This window comes from Gadus chalcogrammus, chromosome 15 (assembly GCF_026213295.1).
Source record: "Gadus chalcogrammus isolate NIFS_2021 chromosome 15, NIFS_Gcha_1.0, whole genome shotgun sequence".
NCBI lineage: Eukaryota > Metazoa > Chordata > Actinopteri > Gadiformes > Gadidae > Gadus > Gadus chalcogrammus.
In genome coordinates this window covers 6,710,115-6,734,628 of record NC_079426.1, presented here as the reverse complement: position 1 = coordinate 6,734,628, position 24,514 = coordinate 6,710,115, and the positions used below count along the sequence as shown (strand labels likewise).

The 24,514-nt window shown below is 46.6% G+C and overlaps 1 protein-coding gene across 1 annotated transcript in view; it reads right to left on the bottom strand.

Annotated features, from left to right (window-relative positions):
• The window catches only part of wdr11 (WD repeat domain 11), a 52,789-nt gene extending 30,578 nt beyond the window's left edge, over positions 1-22,211 (bottom strand). Inside the window, exons 1-10 of the mRNA XM_056609287.1 lie at positions 22,030-22,211; positions 20,712-20,823; positions 19,931-20,084; positions 19,102-19,275; positions 18,560-18,764; positions 12,449-12,614; positions 10,637-10,739; positions 8,720-8,918; positions 7,668-7,768; positions 5,144-5,320 (exon numbers count right to left, since the gene is read on the bottom strand). Of these exons, the coding sequence (XP_056465262.1) occupies positions 5,144-5,320; positions 7,668-7,768; positions 8,720-8,918; positions 10,637-10,739; positions 12,449-12,614; positions 18,560-18,764; positions 19,102-19,275; positions 19,931-20,084; positions 20,712-20,823; positions 22,030-22,115 (1,477 nt within the window). The 5' untranslated portion in view covers positions 22,116-22,211. The remainder of the gene's footprint in view (positions 1-5,143; positions 5,321-7,667; positions 7,769-8,719; positions 8,919-10,636; positions 10,740-12,448; positions 12,615-18,559; positions 18,765-19,101; positions 19,276-19,930; positions 20,085-20,711; positions 20,824-22,029) is intronic.
• Positions 22,212-24,514: the final 2,303 nt, after the last annotated feature.

The following is a 24,514-nucleotide window of genomic DNA, read 5'->3' as shown; positions in this document are numbered from 1 at the left end:
ACTGTCCTCCCTGTAGAGCTCAGTAACGGCTTTGGTTTGCAGTCGACTTGTTTGCTGATAAAAGCGTGCGTGAGTGCGTGCGTGTGTGTCTCGTGCCATCTCTGTAGAGAAAGTTCTCCAGTGAAGCACACATAGTTGCAACAGCAATCTATTCTAACGTCGATGCTCTGACAGCCACAACACTGGATAAGGTAAGACTGTCCCCAAAAACAGCTGCAGCAGTCACCGCAGATATACGACGGCGGATAGGAACGATATGGGAAAGAGAGAGTCTACGAGGAAGAAGAGTCAAGCTTCGGATTCCCTGCCTTCGGCTAACTGTTATTGGACTGAGGGCGGACATTAAAGTCCCCGTACCTTCCCACTCTAGCAGAAAGCTCATCCCCTCCGTTATTTACTCTCGTTGTTTTCACTCTGAGAAAGGTGCAAAAAAACTCCTTGCTCAACAGGTGTTGCATCAATATGAGCTTTCCGGTAGCAAACGGCAGGAGAAACAGAATTGTAAGGCAACAGAGCTCTAACCTCAGGGGTAATGGCTGCGACATGAATTACAGTGATTTTGCCGCACACCCTGGGTGTTGAGATGTGTCTGATATATATAACTCTCTCTCGGGACCGGCGCCGCATTGCATCCAGTGAACAAAGCACGTAGCTGTGTTAAAAGGTCGAGTTGTGACAAAAGAAGCAGTGAAAATGAGTGGACTTTGAGTACAAAGCTAGGGCAGGGGATTTCAAGCAAGCAGCTGGTGTAAGCTCGATTGTTGAAAGTATCCAACCGAAAAAACACAAACCCTCCCTTCATGCCTCCATCCAAAACCACTCTCCCAAAACACTTGTCCAGCTCGCTAGCCCCAGTGCTAGGGCTGACAGGCTTGGGGAGACTCCTTTCATGTGCAATGAGAGCAGAGTATGTGCAGGTAGCTGGGTAGGAGGGTAGGAAGGTAGACAGGCAGGTTGGCTGTCCAATCATATCATTCGGGCCGGCTGAAATCATTGGAAGGGCTTTGTACCGTCCTGCGACGGTGTTTTTTGGTCATTGCTTTTGACTTGCTTGTCTTTTTATAAGATTGCTTGCATAAATATGACAGAAAATGCTTCTCAAATACATGGCGTTTCCTAGCTTTAACAGTAAATGTTGTGCAGGCGATATCTTTTGGGGATAACTTTTCAGTCCAGTGTTTGTCATATCCAATATCAACATGACATTCTCAAAGTATTAATTTGTAATCGCGAGATGACTCAACTTCCAATCATATTAATTACCAGTAGCCTGCAGCCCTGAATAAATTGGGAGCTGATCTGTGCTGGTGTATATTCCCATCGCTGATTCCCATCGCGTCTCAGAGAGAGTGCAGGTGTCCGCTCCTGTCCTGTCACTTGCAATCATCGTCGCAATAATCGTCCGTCAAATCAGTAATGTGCTGCAGCCCTGAAGAGCTACATCAAAGGAACACACCAGGGTTTCTCATTGGCGCCGATGAGTCACAGTGGCGCGACGAGTGACCAATCACAGGAGGCCAGCCTGCCGGCCAACTGACGAGGTCCCGTTAGCGTCAACAGACACATCGACCGAGTCATACCAATAACCAAAACGTAGGGGAGAAATCTCTAATAAAAGGTTCCGAATTACGCCAACAGTGCCTAAAGAAACTGCCTTTATTAAAGAAATATATTCAAATAAGGGATTTAAATGGCCAGGGCATTGAGACAAGGACTGTGCTCTGTGAGAAACACTGACTGAATCCTCCAATCCCATCGCAGCGTGGGAGACCACATGACCAGCCCGGTTTGGGTGGTGAAACAAAGAGCATGACTTATGAGTCATGTGACGGGGTGATGGGTGCGAGGAGGGCCGAGGGTCCTGCTCTACTTTCAGTTGCTTGGCTCCCCGCTGGACCCCCGCAGTGCAGACGGCGGGTCATCCCGGACCATCTGTGGTACCGGACACTCTGCCCCCACACACACACACACACACACTGGGGGAGGCGACACACCCACACACACGCACACACACACACACAGTGAGGAATGGCAACACACACACACACTGGGTGAGGAATGGCAACAGACACACAGGCACACACACACACACAGACACATACTGGTTGAGGGAGGCAACACACACACACCCATACACGTTCGTCAGTAAAGCGTGCAGTCTGTGCGTGTATGTGTCTGATTGTTGTTCTTTGATGTACATTTCCCCATAGGGCTGCCTGGCAAGTCGCTTTTTTCGCACATGAACACGCACATGCAAACAAACCTACTTTTCGATATTTGGGATACATATCCTGGATATTCCCGGCCTAAAGCAAGAATAAAATGAGATACGTCTACAAAAGTTAACTCTTCTGATGAAAAGTTGGGTTCGGTCTTTCAAAAACCGTGAGCTGCACAAGGACACTGATGAAAGAGGCGAGGTTGACTTCTTTGCGTCTCCTTCATGTTGAAGGGCCAATAGGAGCCTGTGGATCTCGAGAGGAAGGACTAATTCATCTGTGCCACACGAGGGGAGAGAATGGAGACTATTTCTCAGCTTTACAGCTGAGCTGACAAGTGAGGCTCGCGTTAAGGCTCGCGTAGTTAAGTGTTTTATGTGTATACACACACACACACACACACACACACACACACACACACACACACACACACACACACACACACACACACACACACACACACACACACACACACACACACACACACACACACACACACAGAGAGAGAGAAGAGAGCTGAGAGAGGAGAGAAGAGAGAGAGAGCCAGAGCAAGAATTACATGGAGGAAGGAAAGAGTGGGGTAAAGAGAGAAGAGAGAGCCAGTTAGAGAGGATGGAGAAAGAGACGGGTAGGAGAGGCAAAGGAGAGAGAGAGAGAGAAATTTAGAGAGGGAGGAGAGAGAGAGAGACATTTAGAGAGAAAGGATAGAGAGAGAGTGAGAGAAAGAGAGCGAGAGAGGGCACAGGTAGAGCAGTGAGATTGTGTATCACAGGAAATAAGGGAAATATGAACAAAATCAGGTTGATCTTTGAAGAGAGGCATGAGAGGAGGTTGCTAGGGAGAGGGGATGGCTGAACTGACAAGTGAGGCCTCGTGGAGTCAAGTGTTGTATATGTGTGTACACACTGTGTACACATCAGCAAACAGACATGTATACAGCCAAAGGGAGAGGGGAAGGCGTCGTGCGTTGACTCAATCTTGGAAGCCATGGAATCCTTTTAGATCAAAATCTGCAATTTTCTGCGTTATTGCCGTGGGGATGATAAGGGTATATATTCTGTGTGAAAAAAAAATTGCTGCACTGATCTAAAAACAATCAAATAGAAACTTTCCCTCCGACTGCAATGCCTCGCTCATCCATATTACATTTCTTTCCTGCGCTTTTCCCCAAAGTTTGTGTTTGTAGTAGCATCTCTTTCATTCTCCCGCATCATTTCACCGTCATTTGCACGAGAGGCAGCGCTAAATAAGATGAGCTGTCACCCACTTGCTTGTCGCCTGTAACTCTGTATTGAGATGTGTTGTCAGAGGCGGCAGGCATACTGCATCACACAACAGCATTGCAATTTTTAAGCCACACACTCTCACAACGTCGAAAAATCGGAAAAAAACGTCATGTTGAATTAAAAGTTGACCGGTTTCACAAGTTTATATATACATCGGTGCCTTCCTGCCTACACGGGAATGGCGACAGAGACGAGCACAGATAGATGACTCAGATCTCCACCACTAAGCTCCCAATGGCACCTTCGTCTCCAACGCCGTGCAGAGGAGCCATAAATCAGGGCAACCCAGTTAGTTATGACTGGCTGCCTCTCGCTCCAATCTCTCTCCGGTGTCCCCGGCAGCAGCAGCAGCGGCGGCGGCAGCAGCAGCAGCATGATTAATGGGAGCGAGCAGGAGCGCGGGTCTCCAACCCCAAGCGATCCTTTAAATGGCCGACCTATGAAATTCATAAAATATTCTAACTAATAGCAGGCGGATTATGAGATGATTACAGGTGCAATCCACTCCCCCCCCCCCCCCCCCCCCCCTCCCCCACCCAACCCCTTCCCAACATCTTTCCCTCGTCCCGGGGGGTGTTGATTTGTAACAGGGTTCCAAACGACCGCTGATGTTGGGAATAACAAACGTGAACGTGTTTTATGGCCATCGTAAAAACGATGTTGTGTCGCTTATTTACAGCATAGTAGGAAATTCAACACAATTTCATAGAGAAATGGGTGCGTGGCTGTGTTCATTGTGCTGCTCAAATTGCTTTCATTGCTTCTGAAAAGAAACTAGACTGATTTTTTTTCAGAGGCCCTCTCGTTAATGCGAGGCAATCTCTGGTTGTAATCATTTTTTATGTTGTTTAATAAAAAAAAAACTTTTATTGCCAAAATGCAAATCCCTTGAAAGTGAGAAGTACTTTTGTTGTGTGATAGTTTCCGGTCAATGAAAGCAAAAGAAACAACCACACACAAAATGTACCATAACTATACTTTCATCCTACACTCATATCAGTCCTTGGATAACTGCTCGGCCCCTGTATGCCATCGTGAGCATTTGTGCGTGTCTATGCCTCATTCACCTAAAGCCACCAGGGGCTGGTAGTGGAGCCCCACTCATGGTGTTGGGAGTCCCACTCACCTACCGCCAGCAGAGGCAGGTAGTGGAGCCCCACTCATGGTGTTGGGAGTCCCACTCACCTACCGCCAGCAGAGGCTGGTAGTGGAGCCTAGGGCTGGGCGATTAATCGAATTTTGATCACAATTCGATTTTAGCTTCATACGATCACAAAATTAACATAATCAAGTTTTTCAATTTTTGTTTTTTTGTTTTATAGAAAGGGCAGAACAGCTGGATACATATCTGTTTATCATTTTAGATTGGAACATTTCATTTTTGTCCATTTTGTGTATTTTTTTAAGGCGAAATTTTAAAGTTCTTATTTGCAAAAAAAGAATTCGGAGTGACATGCTGAATAAATACATGTTTTTAAACTCCAATAATCGTTTGAATAATCGTGATTTAATGTTGACGAAAATAATCGTGATTATGATTTTTCCCATAATCAAGCAGCCCTAGTGGAGCCCCACTGATGGTGGTGGAGTCCCACTGATGGTGGTGGAGTCCCACTCATGGTAGTGGAGGCCACTCACCTACAGCCAGCAGGGGCTGGTAGTGGTTGATGTTCTTGGTAGTCAGCGGGGGGCACATGCGGATGGCGAAGGGGGGCAGTGGCAGCCCGGAGAGCAGGCCTGTAAGCAGGAACTTCAGCTGGACCTCCTGCTGGCTGGATGACGGGGGTGGAGCCTCTCCTGCTATCAGCGTTTGACCTGCAGTTACAATAAAATACATTACTATTTATAAAGATATACCAAGGCCACAAAGAGGCGGAGCAAGTCAACTTTGTGTTGTGCCACTGTTCATCAATGGTGGTTTGGGTTTGTTGCTATGCAGTTTTTGGTATTGGCATCTACCAGAGAGAGAGAGAGAGCGAGAGCGAGAGCGAGAGCGAGAGAGAATCTTTACTCTTGTGAAGCCTCAGTCTGAGATAACATAGATTTTTCAGAGCATGGCCAATATGCCCAGCATGGCCAATAAGGAGCTTTTATTTCTCATCCATGAATGAAGACATACATAAACAAATCATGTCGATGAAACGGAGCTCCTTCTGGCATTGCTTGGCATCCATCTCTTTCCAAAACTACTTCCTTAAATGCAAAAGGGGCACCTCACTTCACCTCCCCTTAGACTTCTCCAAACACGACATGCATAATAGATTAGATTGTTTATTTTGGGGCTTAGACACATATCCACCAATCACACAATGTTGTGTTGTTGTCCTCATGTCATTATGTCCTGTGTTATTGTTTAATTAAATGTGCACATAGCCAGTGAGGAGAAGTGGTGATTGCTATTTGTTTAATGAAAGCCTTTGGCTCGGTCGTTATGTAGGAGGGTCTTGAGTTACCTCAAGGTTTCATCGATGAGTGAGTAGTGTGAGAGCAGCCAGCAGCAGGAAGGCAGTGGTATACACACACTTAACATAATTAAACTCACTCATTGTGCTCATTTAATTGTTTAATGACAGAATCAATGCAGGCAGCCAAGCCACTTGGCCATCAACATATGTCCCCAAGCCCGTAAAGTGCATGTATCCACCGCCGTAATCACTAATAGAATTTGCGTTTAAAGCCTGTGCCCTCTTAAAATACAAAACAGGAAGATAATGACTACACATTTCAGAAGTGCAATTATCTGCCTTTTTTGGGGTGCATTGCCTGCTTCTTGCCCCAGAGCACTCTTCTGACTCGCCGGACCTATTGAAGTTATAATTGGTGCGGCTCGGAAGAATCCATTTGTGCTTCTTTTTATGCAACATAATGGGAATGGGAGCGGATGGCGTGGGGGTGTGACAGGCGTCAGGCGCAGACGACCGTTGGTAGAAAGCTGAGGGAAACAAACAAGGCAGGCCGTTCTGCGTCCAGCATCGTCGTCGATGATAAGCACTCTCCGGCATGGTGGGGGCATGTGTGATTCTTATTGGTCGGTTCTCTTCTGGCTCGTGGGCGAAAGTGCGTTGTGTATGTTCCAAGAAGAACATTCATTAAAAATGGTTACGCCATCAGCGTACATAAAATGGATGAAGACCTTGCCTAACACACTCCCTCCCTTGCATCTGCTCGTGTTTCTCTTACACAAACGATGACCTGTTCAATGTTGGACCACCCTTATGACCTTATGAGGTTCATAAGAAACTACAACTCTACACACACACACACACACACACACACACACACACACACACACACACACACACACACACACACACACAGGGTGAGGGATGGTGAAAACTGAAAAAAGGTTACATTTGTTCCCTAATCTTTGGCAGGATACAAAGGGGAGCGCAATTGAGGAGAGAAGTTAAGATGGTTGGATCGACCAGGGTATCCACGTCCGTATTTCAGAAATCTCATTCAAAGTTACAGTGGAGGGCAGACAGGGCCCAGCCTGACAGGGTCGGATAACACTTTAGTAATCCCCCAAAGGGAATCCAGGTGCAATAGGCAGAAGCATGGGGGAGATAGGATAACACCTGAAGCATTGGCCCAATCTAACACAAAGAGGGAGGGAGGGGGAGAGGGACCAAAAGAGAGAGAGAGAGGGAGAGAAAGACCAAAATAGATCCCCAGTGCACACCAGTTCACAGCTGCTTTGACCTGCCTGGAAAAGAAAAAAGCAAGGGAGAAAAAGCAAGAAAGAGCGCTGCGAGAGAGAGCAAGAGCAAGAGAGAGCAAGAGCAGCAGTGAGAGATTGTGGTCTGTGTGGACCGCAGACAGAAGAACATATACAGAGCCAACCAGGGCAGCAGAGCATTGCAATAGTGTGTTCATGGTAATGCACACCTCTGCCCTCCCATTGCGTCGGCTCCACACAGACACACAGCCTACAGAGAGCATGCTGGGTTAGACTAGTGCCTTCTGCTCAGTCCGTGGCCCTTACAGCCATATACATTAATACGATAGCATCCTATATAATACAGCATCATATATCTGAATCCAAAGCTCTGGGTTTTCAGAGGAAGAGATGGCGGTTAGGGTGAACGTTCAAACGATAGGATGCAGTGCGTTGACCATATATCGCATTGCTTGTGGTGTGGTGGGCGTTCTGGAGGCCTACTGATCATGGTGTTGAGGGAGAGTTCCTGGATCCTCTTCTGGTTGTTGGCCAGCGGAGCCCCACAGAACGACACCGGGGAGTAGAGGGGGGACAGGCTGGACCTGAGCAGGGGTCAAAGGGCGAGAGGAGAGGAGGAACCACAGTAGAAGGGTTACGTTGTTATGAAGACTGACTTCTATAAACTAAATGATTGAAGTGGCACCCATTGCACTCATGATCATCACTGGAAGAAGGAGGGACCCCCCATTCTGCCTCCCTTCTCAAGATTTCTTCCTTTATAATTAAGTATTTTTTTTCTAACACTTTTCTAAATGGGATGTGCGTCTATATATACACGATTTGAAAACCTTTTGGCGCGTAATGTAAGATCATTGGGATGTCGGCTGTATAAATATGAGCCTGCAGGTCAATAGTGCTCAATAGGGCTTTTTTCTTAGCCTGATAATCGTCCTCAATTTCTAAATCCTTTCACTCTCTAATCCTTAAGTGTGAAGACTCTTCGCCTGAGCTGTTTTCTCAGACTGGGGGGGGGGGGGGGGGGGGGGGGGGGATAACGATTCTGCAAGTGATGTTGCTCCCACAAATTTTTTCTGTCAATACAGCTTCAAAATTAGGATCCATAGCGGCAGAATCCAAACTTTTGTGTTGCGAGGCGCCGTTTTGTTCGCTGAGAACACACTCGTCAGCATATTTATGCTTTCTATGCTTTGGCTCAGTGAAAGATGTCACCAGACTGTGGATCTTAGTATAAGGAGGTTGAGGGGTAGAGTGAGAGAGGGGTAGAGTGAGAGAGGGGTAGAGTGAGAGAGGGGTAGAGTGAGAGAGTGAGAGAGGGGTAGAGTGAGAGAGTGAGAGAGGGGTAGAGTGACAGAGGGGTAGAGGGAGAGAGTGAGTGAGTGAGTGAGTGAGTGAGTGAGTGAGTGAGTGAGTGAGTGAGTGAGTGAGTGAGTGAGTGAGTGAGTGAGTGAGTGAGTGAGTGAGTGAGTGAGTGAGTGAGTGAGTGAGTGAGTGAGTGAGTGAGTGAGTGAGTGAGAGAGAGAGAGGTCCCCTACCCTGGGTTGGTGGGGAGCCGCCCGGTGTGGGCCTTCAGCTCCCACAGCATGACGCGGCCGTCGCTCACCGTCAGCCCGGCGCTGTTCTCGCTCACCGGGCAGATGACCATGCGGTACGGCCGCACCGTCTTGGTGACGCGGATGGCGTCGCACTGGGAGCGCAGGTCATACACCAGCTCCTGGCTGCTCTGCTCCGGGTCTGGGGGAGGGGGAGGAGGAGGAGGGGGAGGAGGGGGAGGGGGAGGAGGAGGAGGGGGAGGAGGAGGGGGAGAGGGAGGAGGAGAAGAATGGGTAGGAGAAGGAGGGGAAGGAGGGGGAGGGGGAGGGGGAGGGGGAGGAGGAGGAGGGGGAGGAGGAGGGGGAGAGGAGGAGAGGGAGGGGGGGGGAGAAGAAGGAGGAGGAGGAGGAGGGGGAGGAGGGGGAGGAGGGGGAGGGGGAGGAGGAAGAGGTGGACGGGGAAGGGAAGGACGACGAGTAGGAGGAAGAAGTAGAAGAGAAGGAGGAGCGGGGGAGGAAGAGAAAGAGGAAGAGGAGGAAGATGAGAAGGATGAGGAGGAAGAGGAAGGGGAAGACGAAGACGAAGACGAGGCAGAAGAAGAAGAGGAGGAAGAGGAGGGAGGGAGAGGAGGAGGTTATTTGGAGAAGGATTTTGCATTGCATAATGGTTATTCCTTTCATTCTTATGCTCCATTGTGATTTTAATTGAATGGGAAATTTTGTTTGCTTCGTATAATGTCCGCCAGCGCAGTAGAAATGAACTCGGCCTGACTTCACACTACAAACCGAGGCAGTATGATTATTTCATTTGAGACTGATGTAAATGAAATAATGTACCTATTTCCGACACCCATACCACACGTGTCAGTGAAAGGTATAATGAGAGGATGACAAAGCGCCGCCGTCGTACAAGCGGAGGGCATCGGGAAACTAATTTAATTCAGATGGAGAACGCGGGCCATGTGCAATGGGGATAATGGCGGCAGTGGGGGTCGAGAGCCATAGAGAGCCATAGAGCACCGGGGAGAGAGAGAGAGAGAGAGCTACGATTGACTCTCTGCTGACCTCTCACCGAACGCCGAGGATAAAAGGATAAACGACCTCTGGAGCTTGGAGGAAGGCTTTCACGCTCCCACTGCCCCGCTCTTTAGCTGGACGGCTGGACGGACGGACAGACGGACGCACGCCGACTGGGATCACGGGCCGGGTTAATAGAAGATTCCCCTTCACCTTTGTTACGTTTTGAATCTCGGTGACATTTTACATTTGAGTCCCGATGCTTTTAGAGAGTCGTAATGTGCTGTTGACATTAATGGCGGTGCTATTATCCCGCAAACGGGCAGCACACTCAGACAGATGATGCCATGTATAAAAGGGTCCACATAATGTCTAGGGAGGAAAACAAGCGTGGCGGTAGGGGAGAACAGAATTCAGTTTTGTGGCGTAGTCGTGTGATGGATGATTATTCATATAAGAATGGGCCGAGGGTGGAATGAGAGATACGGGGGATGTACGTACATAGTGTGCTTGTATCTGTGCTTGGTAGGTGTGTTTAGGTGTGTAGGAGTGAAACTGTGTGTAGGTGAGTGTGTGTGTAGGTGTGTGTGCCTGTCTGTGTGGAGGTGTATGTAGGTGTTTGTGTGTGTATGTGTGTGTGTGTGTGTGTGTGTGTGTAGTTAGTTATATGCGTGTAGTTAACAGTGTAGGTGTGTAAATGTGTTTATGTGTGTAGTTATGTGGGTAGGTGCGTGTCTCTGTGGAGCTGTGTGTCTCTGTGTGTGTCTCTGTGTGTGTGTGTGTGTGTGTGTGTGTGTGTGTGTGTGTGTGTGTGTGTGTGTGTGTGTGTGTGTGTGTGTGTGTGTGTGTGTGTGTGTGTGTGTGTGTGTGTGTGTGTGTGTGTGTGTGTGTGCGCGTTCCTACCAGCTGCCTCATCAGGAGCGGTGGTCGAACGACAGACACGGAGGGTGATGCAGCCGTTCTCGTGGAGACAGAAGAGGGCATCCCTCTGGGCGCAGGGGATCACCTGAACGCACACACAAACACATGTTACAAGCACTCCGTTTGAAACAACGCTGACACATACTGCCAACGGTTTGGCCTTTTTCGCTTTGATGGCGTTTCATCCGACCGCGTTGGCAGTGTTTCCATTCTGGGGTGAGACGTGCCTTTGAAACGCAGACACAAGACACAACGATGAAAAAAAGAACTCATCTCCAATTTGAGTACTTAATTGATTAGCTCGTACTGTTTTCTTTAAATAGGGATTAGAAGCCCAATTGCATGAGGAATGGCTTCGCTCAAGTTAACAAATCTCACAACCACGCAATAAGCAGCAACAATAAAAACACTAAAACCGTGATGGGTGGTGGGTTTAGAAGACACAAGCCGAGCAGTGCAGCGATGGTGGAGACGGCGGACCGCCGACCGACGTGGTGCAGTACAGGCCAATTACACCAGAAACACACATCGCTATAGCCTACTCTGGAAATATCTGCCCGGTGGCCCTCCATCTCCCCTTGCTCCAATGACGACACTGTGTACTGTTCTGACGGTGTGGGCGGGTGGGTGCGTGTGCGGGCCTGTGTATACGCGTATGTATGCGTGTGTGCGATACAAATCTGAAAAACATGAACACAGACTCCGCTGGACATTTGCAACGACAAACCTCGACGGAGCCAAAGGCCACAGTTTATAAATCAACGCCCCGCGGATAGAAACAACTAATTGCAGTCATCAGCAAAAGGGCAGTCAAATGCTAGGACTATTATTACCACGGCCCCCCCCTCCTCGGTTTTCCAATTAGCTATCTCCTGAAACAAAGGGACACATGACTAACACTCCCCGACTGACTCGCAGAACTAAAGAGAGCATCAGACACCACTTCAGACAGCCTCCGCTGTGGCGGGGGGGCTACGACGGGGGGGCCATGCTGTGCTGCTCAATGGCAGAGGTTTGACGTTTGGGCTGATAGGGCCGGGGTTTGTGTGTGAGGGAATGTTTAAAGACCATTCCCGAGAGTATCATTCAGAGTAGGGGGGGGGGGAGCAGGGGGAGAGGGAAGGAGGGGGAGAGGGGGAGGGAGAGAGCGGTGGGGGAGGGTGTATTCGGCTTTCTAGCCAGAGCATCGTTTCAAAAAATAATGACCGGTTTGTGGAGAGGAAAGGGAGGGGTAAAGGAGTGAAGCAATAAGGGAATTAACTGTTTTAATCGCCCACTGGGTTCAGATGAGGGCAGGGGAGTGTGTGGTGGTAGAGTTGCATTCTGCTGCGGTTCCCTTTTCCAAAACCTTTACTTTTGATTTATGTAGCTTCTATACACGATAAAGTCAAGTCAAACATTTCCTTGGATTTCAGGTTGAAGCTGAACCGGGCCCCTCGTCTCAAGCCCAGTCCCAGACCACCAGCTTTTGGACCCAACCGAAAAAGCCAGTGGCAACTCAAACTGCTTTACAATATTGCTCAACATACACCCATTCGTGCACACATTCACACACCGACGGCGGAGTCGACCACGCAGGGCGACAGCCAGCTCGTCGGGAGCAGTTAGGGTGAGGTGTGTTTCTCAGAGACACCTCGACAATCAGCTAGGAGGAGCCGGGGATCGAACTAGCGACCTTCCGGTTACGAGCCAATCCGCTTGACCTCCTGAGCCACATGCCGCCGATTGTAACAGGAAACAGTTTCTGGTTTTGTGTATGCGTGTGTATGGTTGCGTGCCTGCGTGTCCCCTGACCTGGGTGAAGGGCACGCCGGAGCGCTCGATGGCGACCACGCCCACCGTCTGGCTGAGCTCCAGGTCCAGGATGAGGATCTCGCGGGGGTACAGCAGCAGCATGTGGTTCCTCTTGGAGGGCAGGTAGGACAGCTGGAGGCAGTCGTTGAGCGTCACCGCCTCGGCTCTGGGGAGGAGAGACACAAACACAGGCCGACCGTTTGTGTGAGGTGTGTGTTTACGTGTGTGTGTACGTGTGTGTGTGTGTGTACGTGCGTGTACGTGTACGTGTGTGTGTGTCAGACGGCGTATTTGATGACTTCATGGAAAGGTGCGAGTAATCCTGGCTCCCTTACACGTTTGTTCATCCCTTCTAGGTGGAAAGTGTGACAACTGATGAGCCTAATGCAGAGTGAGGATAGACTGTGATGCAACAAGGCACATATGAGCTGCATAATAAAACACAATATTTGTGTGTGTGTGTGTGTGTGTGTGTGTGTGTGTGTGGCGCAACACAGGCACACGTGGTGGCAGATGCCGAAAATCGAATAGAGTCTTGTAACTTCGTTCTTTCTTTTTCAGAGTGAGTGAGAGGGAGTGCAAAAGGGGGAGAGTGAGCAAGAGCAAGGGGAGTGCGAAAGAGGGAGAGGGATGGTGAGAGACAGAGAGAGCTACGCTATTTCAATTCTGGCACCTTTTCCACTGGTTTTGTAATTTTATGATATTACAGAAGCGAGATGCGTTTCTCGTCAAACGTAATATTACTTTTCCAGAAAACACCTCCTGTGGGTTGCCACGCTGACTTTTTTTAAACCTTGCGGTGTCCTGCTGTTTAATAAGGTGAATATGCTGCCTTTATTGTTTGGGCTTTTATCCGATTTACCATCGCAAACCCTGAACCAAAAACAAATTGCTGTTCGTTATTAGATCTATCCCAACCCGATTTGGCCGCCAAACAGTCGTATGTATTTATATCAGTGCTTTCACTTATGCCTTTATTACTGCCAGATAGCTTTTCTTAGAAAGCCTGAAGTGAGTTCCATGCTGCGGTAAACATGTCCCAGATCGTGAGGCTAATGAGCCGGTTATTGCCGTCGGTGAGGGACGTGAGGAGGGACGTGGTGGTGGAGAGGAAGAAGACAAACGACAGCCCGGCCTTACGACGAGTGTACAATGACTCCGGCAGGTATTGGAGGCGGGGACCTGAGTCTCAGGGTACCGCTAAAAATGAAACACATGTCCCGCATGGGCCCGCGCTGCCGGCCTGCGCCTTGCAGAACCACATCACGGCTCCTAGCAGGTGTCCTATTGAATTATCCCCCGATAACAACCGCCACCGCGGGCCAGAGATTATCCCCGGTCTGCGATGCTTCCAGGGTGGAGAACCCCCCGCGGGGGCAGTCACCGAGCACTGCGGACATAACTCCTGGCGGAGGTGGTGGTGGCAGAGGGCTGTGATGAAGGGCGAAGGAGAGGAGGTGGAAAGAGAGGCTGCGGAGCGCAGAAAACAAATCTCACGGCGTCCAGGGAACCTCTCAGCCGTGGCTGAGGACCGCCGCAGGTTATAAAGCAGCAGGAAGCGCCTGGGTTTGTGATAGCGCTGTGCACGTGTATGATATCAGCCAGATAGGAACACCGGTGTCGCCGTGTAGACGGGGGCAGAGGGCTGCACGCTGGCACAAAGACGCGCCGCCGCCATCGACCGCTCACGCACCGTTATGCATATTTCAGTCGGGGGATGCATATTTTATCGAACCCGAAGAGTTGTTTGTTAGACGATTTGGCGATAGGGCTGAAAGGAAACGGCCACGGAATTCTAATGTGATGTTGTGATGTAGGAGGAGGAAACAATGGTATACCGAAACACTGAGTGTGGATAGTTTGGAGGAGCTGACTTCTATTGTTTTGTATAAGGGAAGTTTGTGAGTGTGGGCTTTATGTGACTTTGGGTCAATTCCTGAATTTCGGGAATTAAATAGAATAGTAAGAAAATGTAACTACCGTATTTAGAATGTGTATTATTTAGATACCGATAGTGATAATTATGAGTCTATGATTAGTCTATGATTGCAGTTTACCACTATGGATTATGTGTTTTGAGAAACGTAAATAAGCGGTTACATCTGCCCAACTTGTATGGTGGCCATGGTGACAAACATAACCGAATATGATTGGTTCAATGGATAAATTCACTGCCTACAGCCATAACGAAAATAAATATCGACCTTGGTGTGGATAAAACGGAAACCGGAAATCTAATTGTATGTGTTCACAGTCCCATTCATTTCAATGAATTGTTATAGATCGCATTCAATGATGAAGAACCTTACAACAGGAGTAATCAGTCAGTGCTCTCCATTACTATGGACAACTTCGCTAATTATATTAACGCCGTCGAGAGGTGGAGTTAATATAATACGATTCTACGCCTAATATAATTATTTTCTTCGTGGATCCCTCGAGTGGACAGAGCACTTATAACCAGCTGCTGATAGTGGCAATTGGCAATGCTTAAGCCTGTGTACACGATGTATAGGTTAATAGTAAAAATAAATAATGGAATAAATTTGAGTATAATTTTGTTTATAATTTGAATATTAAAAATAAGAAATTTTAATGGGTCTTTGAGGAAGATTGACAGCTCTAGTGTGTGCGTAGGTGAGGGTTTTATAAAGGGGATGCCATTTGTGCGTTCTCATTTGTATTAGAAGACGAAAATTTCCCCAAGCAACACATGAATGGATTGTAATTGGCGACAGCATCCTCACGAAAACAAAGATATAACCAGCTTTTCACTTCTCCCACATGTACAACCACGTGTTTTGCATTCAACAACACCTTTCCCCGTTTAAACTGAGACATTGCCTTTGCCAGGCCTTTATCAGCTGTGGATAACAAACCAGATAAAGTAAGAAAATAACATGGCAAAAAAAACGGACTGAGCGCAGCGCAAACATGGTTGCGTGTCACGTAGGAGTGCCATGGAGAAAAATTAAAACACTAATCCCCAGCCCCTACTACAGATTTGGTATTTAACACTCTTAAAAAGGTTTTGCGACTGGAATGGTGCAAGGCATAGCAACTAGGCATGATAAGCAGTAGCCATGACAACACTTATCTCTTGCCAGAGCATTTGGCAAAACCTTTATTTGACTATATATCTACACACACATCTCTTTGGGCTTTCTGGTTAGCTTGTTTTGCTTAGATAAAGCAGACGGCATATTTGATGACTTCATCGTAAGGTGAGATAATCCTGGTTGCCCTAAATGTTTGTTTATCCATTTAAGGTGGAAAGTGTGACAACTGATGAACCTAATGCAGAGAGTGTGGAAAGAGTGTTGAAGTTCGATGCAGCAAGGCACACATGAGCTGCATGATTAAGCACAATATTTGTGCGTATGCGTGCGTGCTAGTGTGCGTGCGTGCGTGTGTGAGTGTGTGTGAGTATGTGAGTACGTGTGTATGTGTGTGTGTGCGTATTCTGTTTAGTGGTGTTTCAAAACAGACAATCAGTTGGATTGCAGCCCTGGCACCTCCAATCAAGTCCTGTTGAACAAGGCGCCAAGTCTTGATAAAACATGATGTGAGACTTCTGCGTGGACGCAGCGGGCGCCAGACTGGTCGGGGCGGGGTGGGAGTTGTTCATGATACAACACTGTACCCCTAGGGAGTCTAATGACAGCCCATCCAGCACCCCAGCCACAGAGGAGGTTAGGGGGACTGTCACTCACATGAGAGAGAGCAAGAGCGAGAGCGAGAGAGAGAGAGAGAGAGAGAGAGAGAGAGAAATAGCAGAGCGGGGAAAAAAGAAAGGAAAAGGAAGCGAGAGATCCAGTCACACAGAGACCTGAGGAGAAGATACAGAATAAAGACGATAAAGTAAGACAAAAGGGCCGGTTTGTTATTAAGGCTGATTGGCTGAGAGAGTGGAGGGAGGCACAGGGGAGATGTTATAAATAAGGCTGTCTGACAGTCAGGACCGTGTCCCAGGGAGGCTGGCAGCACATCAAACAAGCCTCTGGGCCAGATCCCCTCTCGGCTGTTTCGAAACTAATCAGCTTGCACGTTTTCCAGCCATTAAGGCCGTTAAAGGTGATAAATCTGTCGGCCATTAATCTCGGCTCCTTGCAGTGTGGGAGAACAGATCTTAAATCTGTTGGACCCCGGCGCTGCACGTCTCGCGGCATGTGCTATCGACTGCTTGTAGTCCAGCCCAGCCCCTGCAACGAAAGGAACTGTGCCATTCTGCCCACAGACTTCCTTTTTTCATTACCGTATGGAGAATCCGCCACATGTCTCACAAGCAACTCTAAAAGCTCAGCTTGGTTTTTTCGTCCGCGGACATGACAATTGACTCCACCGTGAGCACACTCAGCAGTCTCTCTTCAGGCACAAAGAAGCCAGTTTGCTTCAGCGAAGGGAAATGGATCAGGACAATGCACAACCCGGGTCGTGCTCTGCAATGCATCCCACACTGAACACGCTGTACCTAACGTCAGTCTTCCTCTGTCTATCGAACAGTGTTTAGTGATGACTCAATGGGGAGCCCTGCTTCTGCGTACCAGTCTATTCATGGGAGACGGAGAAACAGTCAGGTGAGGGGGTGTGTGGTGTGTGTTGTTCTCAACAGACAGACGTTACGACAGAATGACCATAAGGAGGGTTTGGCTGCGCAATGATCCGCGCAGGATTCCGTCTATCTGACACGTTTCAGTGTGAGGAGGAATAAATGAGCCCATTCCTTTCCCTCCTCTCTTGGGGATTGAGGCAACAAGCTCAATTTTTGAGCAAGGCTACTACGGCAAACTGCCCAATAGCTTGAGATTAGGTTTTAAGGAACGAAATTAAAATCAAGAGCTGCCGGTAAGAGAAGCCAACTCTCTGTTTATGTAAACTTCCTACAGCTAAGGAAGACTCTCAGCATTCACAGCCCACTACGGATGGGTGCTTTCAGTTTTTCTCAAGATCAAGTTGACTAGTCACACGTCGTGAATAGTCAAGGCAGATTCAAAATGAAGCTAAAAGATCGGTTTTGTGAACGAGTAGTCTAATAAAGAGAAAAATGCCTGCAAATTACAAGTCCGACAATATATTGTGTGTATTATCAAAGCCATTTGAAATGCCTAATATCATATTTTTTATCACAACATCCAATTTAAATTGAGGCTGCAGACATTCTGTAACAAGAATCATTGCGGTGGGCTCTCCATAAAGAACGTGTTCTGCATGGCAGCAGTTGACCGGTTATGACAGATGTAAAAGTTACGAGTTTTTGTTGTGGTTTAAATCTGAATAATCATCAAAAATAAATCATCCCCAGTCAAGACAGTAGAATAATGAACTTGAAGTGGAATAAACCACAACCACATCGTAGTGTATTCTGCTTATACCACAGTTACCAACAATAATCAAATATTAGTTACTTTCATCTTTAACTTGATGCTCTGTGCATTTTGTTTTTGATGGGATATATTATATAGCGTTTTTCTAACCAGTGGCCACTCAAAGTGCTTTACAATTGTTGCCTAACATTCACCCATTCATAAAATATTCACACCGATGTGTTGTCCAACACACAAGGCGACAGCCAGCTCGTCTGAACTAGTTAGGGTGAGGTGCCTTGCTCAGAGGTGTCTTGCTCAGGGACGTTAGCCAGTCAGCTCCGTTTGCCAGCGATCCCCGGCTCCTCTTAACTAGAGTGTCGAGGTGTCCCTGAGCGAGGCACCTCACCCTAACTGCGTCCGATGAGCTGGCTGTCGCCTTGTGTGTTGGACAACACGTCTGTGTGTGAATGTTTGCATGAGTGAGTGAATGTTAGGCAACAATTGTAAAGTGCTTTGAGTGGCCACTGGTGAGAAAAGCGTTCTATTAATGCAGTCCATTAACCACAAACCTTTGTTGCGTTACCAAGGAAACATCTGGCCGACAGTTGTATTTACCCTATATTTGTAACATGGGAAGTCTAGTGCATTGATTTGAAGAACGGTAAAAAGAGGATCCTGTTATATATGAATAATGAATCATGAGTCATGCACAACACCCACGGAGCATTATTGACCCAAAACCCAAATCAAGTCTGTGTAAAAAACGAGACGCGCCCACAAAGTGGTCGAGTGTAGTAGCTCTTACGTGGGCTTCTCGTTGGTGATGAGGACCTTGACCTTGTTGAGCGCCTTCTTGGCTCCGGTGGGGGCGGGCGCCGTCGGGGCGGGGGCGGGCTTGTTGTGGGCGGGGCTGGCGTGGGGGCTGGCGATGTACACCTTCTTGCCGGTACTTCCTGGAGGCTTGGCGGGCGTGAAGTCGTTGATGAACACGATCCCCTCGCTGGTCAAGACTAGGAGGAGAGAGAGAGAGAGAGGGAGAGGGTGAGAGTGAGAGTGAGAGTGAGAGTGAGAGAGAGAAAGAAACAGAGACAGAGAGAGAGAAACAGAGAGAAGGACAGAGAGAGCGAGAAGACAGAAAAAGAGAGAAGCCGAGAGAAAGACAGCGAGAGACAGAGACAGATAAACAAGTTAGAACAAAAAGTCAAAAGAAAGAGGAGGTTATAGGTTAAGTTTCAACAGCTGGATCTGAAACAGAATCATTTTTCCATTTGAACTCCGGCTTTCGCAGCCGACGAGTCGAGTTTGCACAGCGTGGCGCCCGAGGCGGCGAGGAGTGTGGGCACGTACGTGCCATGTTGGAGGGGTCGAAGGGGTCGAATGAGAAGGACAGGATGTTCTCGGCGTAGCTCTTCTTCCACAGCTTGGTGCCCGTGTCTCCGTTCCACAGAACAATGTAATTTGGGGGATGAACGGCCAGCAGGAGGTCACGGGACGCGTCTTGGTTCCACAGCCACTCCAGGTCTGGGGACGCACAAGCGGGGAGGGATTGGGAGGGGGAGGGACGGTGAGGGACGGGGAGGGACGGGAAGAGTGAAAGAGGAGAGAGAGAAGCTGTTTCTTAAAACGAATAACCAGCACTTTCGGCAGTGTTGCACGATGTGTAAAAGGTAAAAGAACAAACAAACTTATTTAACTCCAAACAATTTGAGCGTTCATTTTTTTTATGGCAAACATTTTGCTGAACATGGCCTTTCGTGATTGCGCAATTTAAGCAAAAGTGAAGAACAGACTTGAGTTTCACAAAGGAAAGTGATGGCTCAATGGAGAGGTTCCTCATCATTGCTCTTGCCTATTTTTCTCAAGATTGCAGCATTAGTGTCGATGTCTCAACTTTGCAGGATTCAGCAACTTTTCGCGGCCGTCCAGTATCTTTATTTAGATAGTTTGAAGTATCGTTCCAATGCCATTCCATGTGAGGTGGTTAATGGTTGAACATAGGCCGGATTGGATGCACAACATCCCATCGTTATTTAATGTTTAGTTGCATTATACAATAAATCAATCACATTTTTAATCATCGAATTAGCAAGTCAATCCTACCATTCCGACTGATCCGATTACAACACGTATGATGATTTTTTTAGGCCAAATCATAATTCGAAGCCCCGGTCCATACCTTGGATGGGTTTTGAGTGCTCCTGGATCTCACAGTGGGCCGTGCCACTGACCACGTCCCAGACGATGATTTTCCCAGAGGCGTCTCCCGAGGCCAGCCGGAGGGAGTAGGGCGAGCTCAGGCTGTGGTGGTAGTTCTCCCGGGACCATTTCACCTGCCAAGATACAAACACAGCACTGAGGACACGACCGAGATGCAATGAGTCAAAAAAACTGAAGAAATGGAAGAGACAGAGAGGAAACAGGGGTCTGTACTACTGTCACCTTGTGAGACATCTTCCTTGCAGATTAAAAACAACATCTCAGAAAACACATCAGTTGTTTTTAAACCTCAAGCTGTTTTCAGACTTTTTTTAACCTTTACTGTTGCTTCACTTATTCATGCCAGCCTGTTTTGCTGGATTCTGGCTAGAAGGAAAATGTTTGTCAGTTCTGCCAAGCTTTATAAGACAAAAGTATGCTCTGGATTGAGAAATTAATCATTTTAAATTGAGGATTATAGTTGATAAGAAATTAAAAATTAATTGTACCATTTACATAAACACATACATCTTAGAGTTATCGCAACGGGCCGCAAAATGATGGGACCTTCATGAACACATGACAATGGGCAGGGGTGCCTAGGATTTCAAGCAAAAAAATGTAGAAATTCCAGGAAACAGTGACAGAGGCTATTGACATGACTAATGCCTAAATATACATATTTATACCACTCTAATTTGTATGGATGGAGCGTGTCAATGTGAAGCGGGATGACTGATGTGAAACAGGGAGACTCTCACCTTCACCACGGTGGCCTTGTGCCTCTCCAGGACCTGGATGGTCTGCGTGGTTTTGGGATCGATGATGAGGATACTGGAGTGACATCCTTGAGCTATCAACCCCTGCCAGCCCCTGGGGAGCAGATAGACCGACGCACAGGAGACAGCATGGAGATTCAGGATTCAAGAATACAATTCATCCCGTACATACAGGATGTACATTGTACAGTGATGGGGAAGGGGTAACGCTAAAAACCACAAAAACAACAACAGTAACCATATTTAAAATTAAGAAACAACAATGCAAACAGGAAAAAGAAACAACACTATTTGCAATAGGGAAAGAATATGAAACACTGGGCCCAGTTCAGCTTTTAGTCCAAAGACGAGAAGGTAAAACTCAGTAAATGGGTGTGGATGGAGGGAGGGACAGTAAAACCGTACTTTCACTGCTGACTGACCAAGGTTGAATGAGGTGTGGGAGAAATGCTAAGGGTGAGGAGTAAATTCGAAGTAATAATCTCATAAACACAACAGGATCTCCCTGTTCATGTACTTTTATTCAAAAATATGTATTTACGAGGCAGGTAAACATTAAAAACAGATGATGGCATTATTGGAAAGTGAAAAAAGGAATGAGTGACCATAGTTCAGAGCCAGAGGGGTAAAAGATATGTGATGGAAAGTTGCATGTTAAATGTTGCATGTTCCAAAAATAGGTAAAAGACAAACAAAATAATTATCAGTCATATTATATGACATAAAATACATGAATATGAATAGGGCATATTTTTTAACCAAGAATCGTAAGGCATATAGCCTTCCTTGACATTTGACACACATCCCAGAAAACCTTTATCGGTGTGTCTTCAATCAAAGGAATTCAATTGAAAGGTCCCTGACATCTGGAATACACAGGCCTGACGTCTGCAATTAAAATACATAATCATGTGCCTTTATATATCTGCATGGCCCTAGTAATCATGTCAATGCATAGGTGTGCATCGACAGATTAAAAACTACAAATGCATGCTTCGTTATACACTGCTTGCAGCATTAGACCGTCCATCACAGATTTTGATCAGGAATACAATCATGTAGGCGACGAGCTGTCAGGTGACTCAAATGACACGGTGAGCATTGTTCCCTTCACAGGAATACGTCCTTCACTGCTCATCGATCACTACCACTAAACCGTTTCTAGATGCATTTCGACCACCACATCGTCAGCAGAGAGCGGACACACCAGAACCGATCCAGCAGGGATGTCCATAGCTCACTGACAGGTCTCAATGGGCCAGTTAGCCAGCCAGGCTAGGCTAAGGGCTGCTGTACTCACCAGTCCACAGCCGGTTTGTTCTGCAGGTTTAGCGTGCCAGTCAAAGTCCGAGCCGCGAGTTTGATGTTGACGGTGTAAGGAATCATTTTGAGTACTAAACGCTACGGCTACATTCACAAACACCGCAGAGAGGACGTAGCTTGTGTTGGTTTGGTTGTGTCTGAGGGTAAACAGGAAGCACAGCGGTGTGATTGGTAATAGGCTCCGGCTCAACGCAACGGTGACACCTGCGAGACGTTCCGCTACACAGAGCTACTAGAGACATTCCTTTAGTTTGTTTGTTTACTTAAATACATATAAACCGTCCACAAGCTTCACTTGATGCTCTTCTTACAATATTCCTAATATTTTTTTATTGATTTTGACCTATTGCAATTATAAAGTCTTAAAAAAAACAATAGGCTAGATGCTTCTGTAATTACTAGAGTGATGTTGATGGATGCAATTAATTAAAGCATGGAGAGATAATATATCTAAATTATGTTAGTGTAGGTCCTGTCCTTTGACACTGTTGACCATATTGCTAACAGAGCGAAGAACTGTGATTGACTTGCTGGTATCCTAAACTGAATCAAGTCTTGCAGACAGAGACAACTGGTGCCAACCATCTGGCCGATGTACGCTAAACCTAAAGTCAAGTAATTGCATATCTTAATGAGATGATCCTCAACATAGCTCAGTATAGCTCTAGAGCTCCACTTAATCGGGGCAGATTGGAGCACAATGTTTAGATGTGCCATAATATCCTGCAGCTTTATAAAGTACAATCTGAAACAATGATCCTTTTTGCCAAGGTATAAATATTCAAAGTTAGTGCTAATCTTAACAGTCTTTTGTGGATAGCTCAAATCTATTTTTGATATCTTAGATTCATTCAGGGAGAATTCTGAAATTCAGTTAAGTCCAGTTAATATAATATCAGCCAAAGCTCAAACAACAAAATATTTTGTCTGTTGTTAGAGTTTGAACAAAAACATGGAAAGCTCGACACTTTCAACCAATTCTTAGATCTCTGCAATGACTTATACCTTGGTAATGAATTTATAAAGAAACACTCCCACTGAAACTGTTTATAAATCGATGAACAAGACCTTCCACACAAAGCTGCTTCACCTTCAGGGTTTCAGGGGCTGGTCTGTCCTCAGAGTGAAAATGAATACAGTCTGAAGCAGTGTCTAGTTATCATACTAACTCTGCTGGACTAAACTTCCAGGAGATGAGAGTTTTGCTCGAATCCAGGTTAAAAACCTGCAATTCAGCACTTTGCTGAATTTCTAACCTGCTCGTACCTCATAAGCTACAAGTGAACAAGCATGTAGGGTACATTTATTATTCATTGGGCCAACTTTGCCTCTTTAATCTTTGTATTTATTTATATTTTATAAAGCACTATGTTGCCTGTGTGGATTATATAAATCATTAAAAATTATCTTTAGGAATATTCACTATGCTGAGCTGCATTCTTCCAAGATCTAAAACACTATTCCACTTTAAAAAAATAATTGTATATATATATTTGGAAAGCACATTAGACCATGGCATACAAAAATAAATCAAACTGAGTGGGTTCTGTTGTTAGTACATGTTATTCCATATCACGCCAAGATTACATCTTATTTTACATGTCTCTTAAAAATTATCTTAAAATCATATTATGGTCACGGTTTTCTGAATGTTGCATTTGCACCAAAACAAATGAATTCCACCCACCACATCCATCTTGATTATAGAGCTCCAACATCATCCGCTACCAGATACTAATGTCATGCACCTTTTCATATCCTTATCAGCAGAACTTGGTGACAACGCCTTTACGATAGGCGCTGGCATTAAAACATGTTCCGAAATGAAAACCAGATGCATATCGGAATATCTCGATCTGGCTCTAACCTTGATGAATTTGTTTTTGCTTGATAACCATTTGCTTCTCCCAGACTTTGATTTATGTAACATTGCGTCCTGCGATGAATCTTGGGTCTTGAATTCGTCAGCCTTATTGAGTAGCCTATTCTTTCTCCCTACCACCTCCATATTCTGCAACAGGCCTCGATATATTGACCTATGAGGACCGAGCTGGCCGTCTGACAGGAATGTCTATATATAAAATGAAAACATGGGATCTAATCACAGATTGGACAATCAATCATCCAATCAGAGCCTGTATGTAGGCCCGCACTACAGCCTTGGCCCACAATGTGTTAGATATCTTCTTCTCTCTCCACTCTGCCTCTGCACATTGATTAGCAACGCTGCCCAGCAATCATTCACCAATCAGATCCCAGACAGATACTGGGCTGACTGCTGTCCTTCTGAAAGCCCCCAACTCTCTCAACTCACTTCATTTATGATGTTATGCTGAAACCTTCCGCTAACACTTTACAATAACCGTATATTCATTAAGCATTCATTTACATCAATTACGGCAGTTATAATCATTAACTCACAATTAAATAACAGTAAATTAACAGTTTTCTAATGGTAAAGT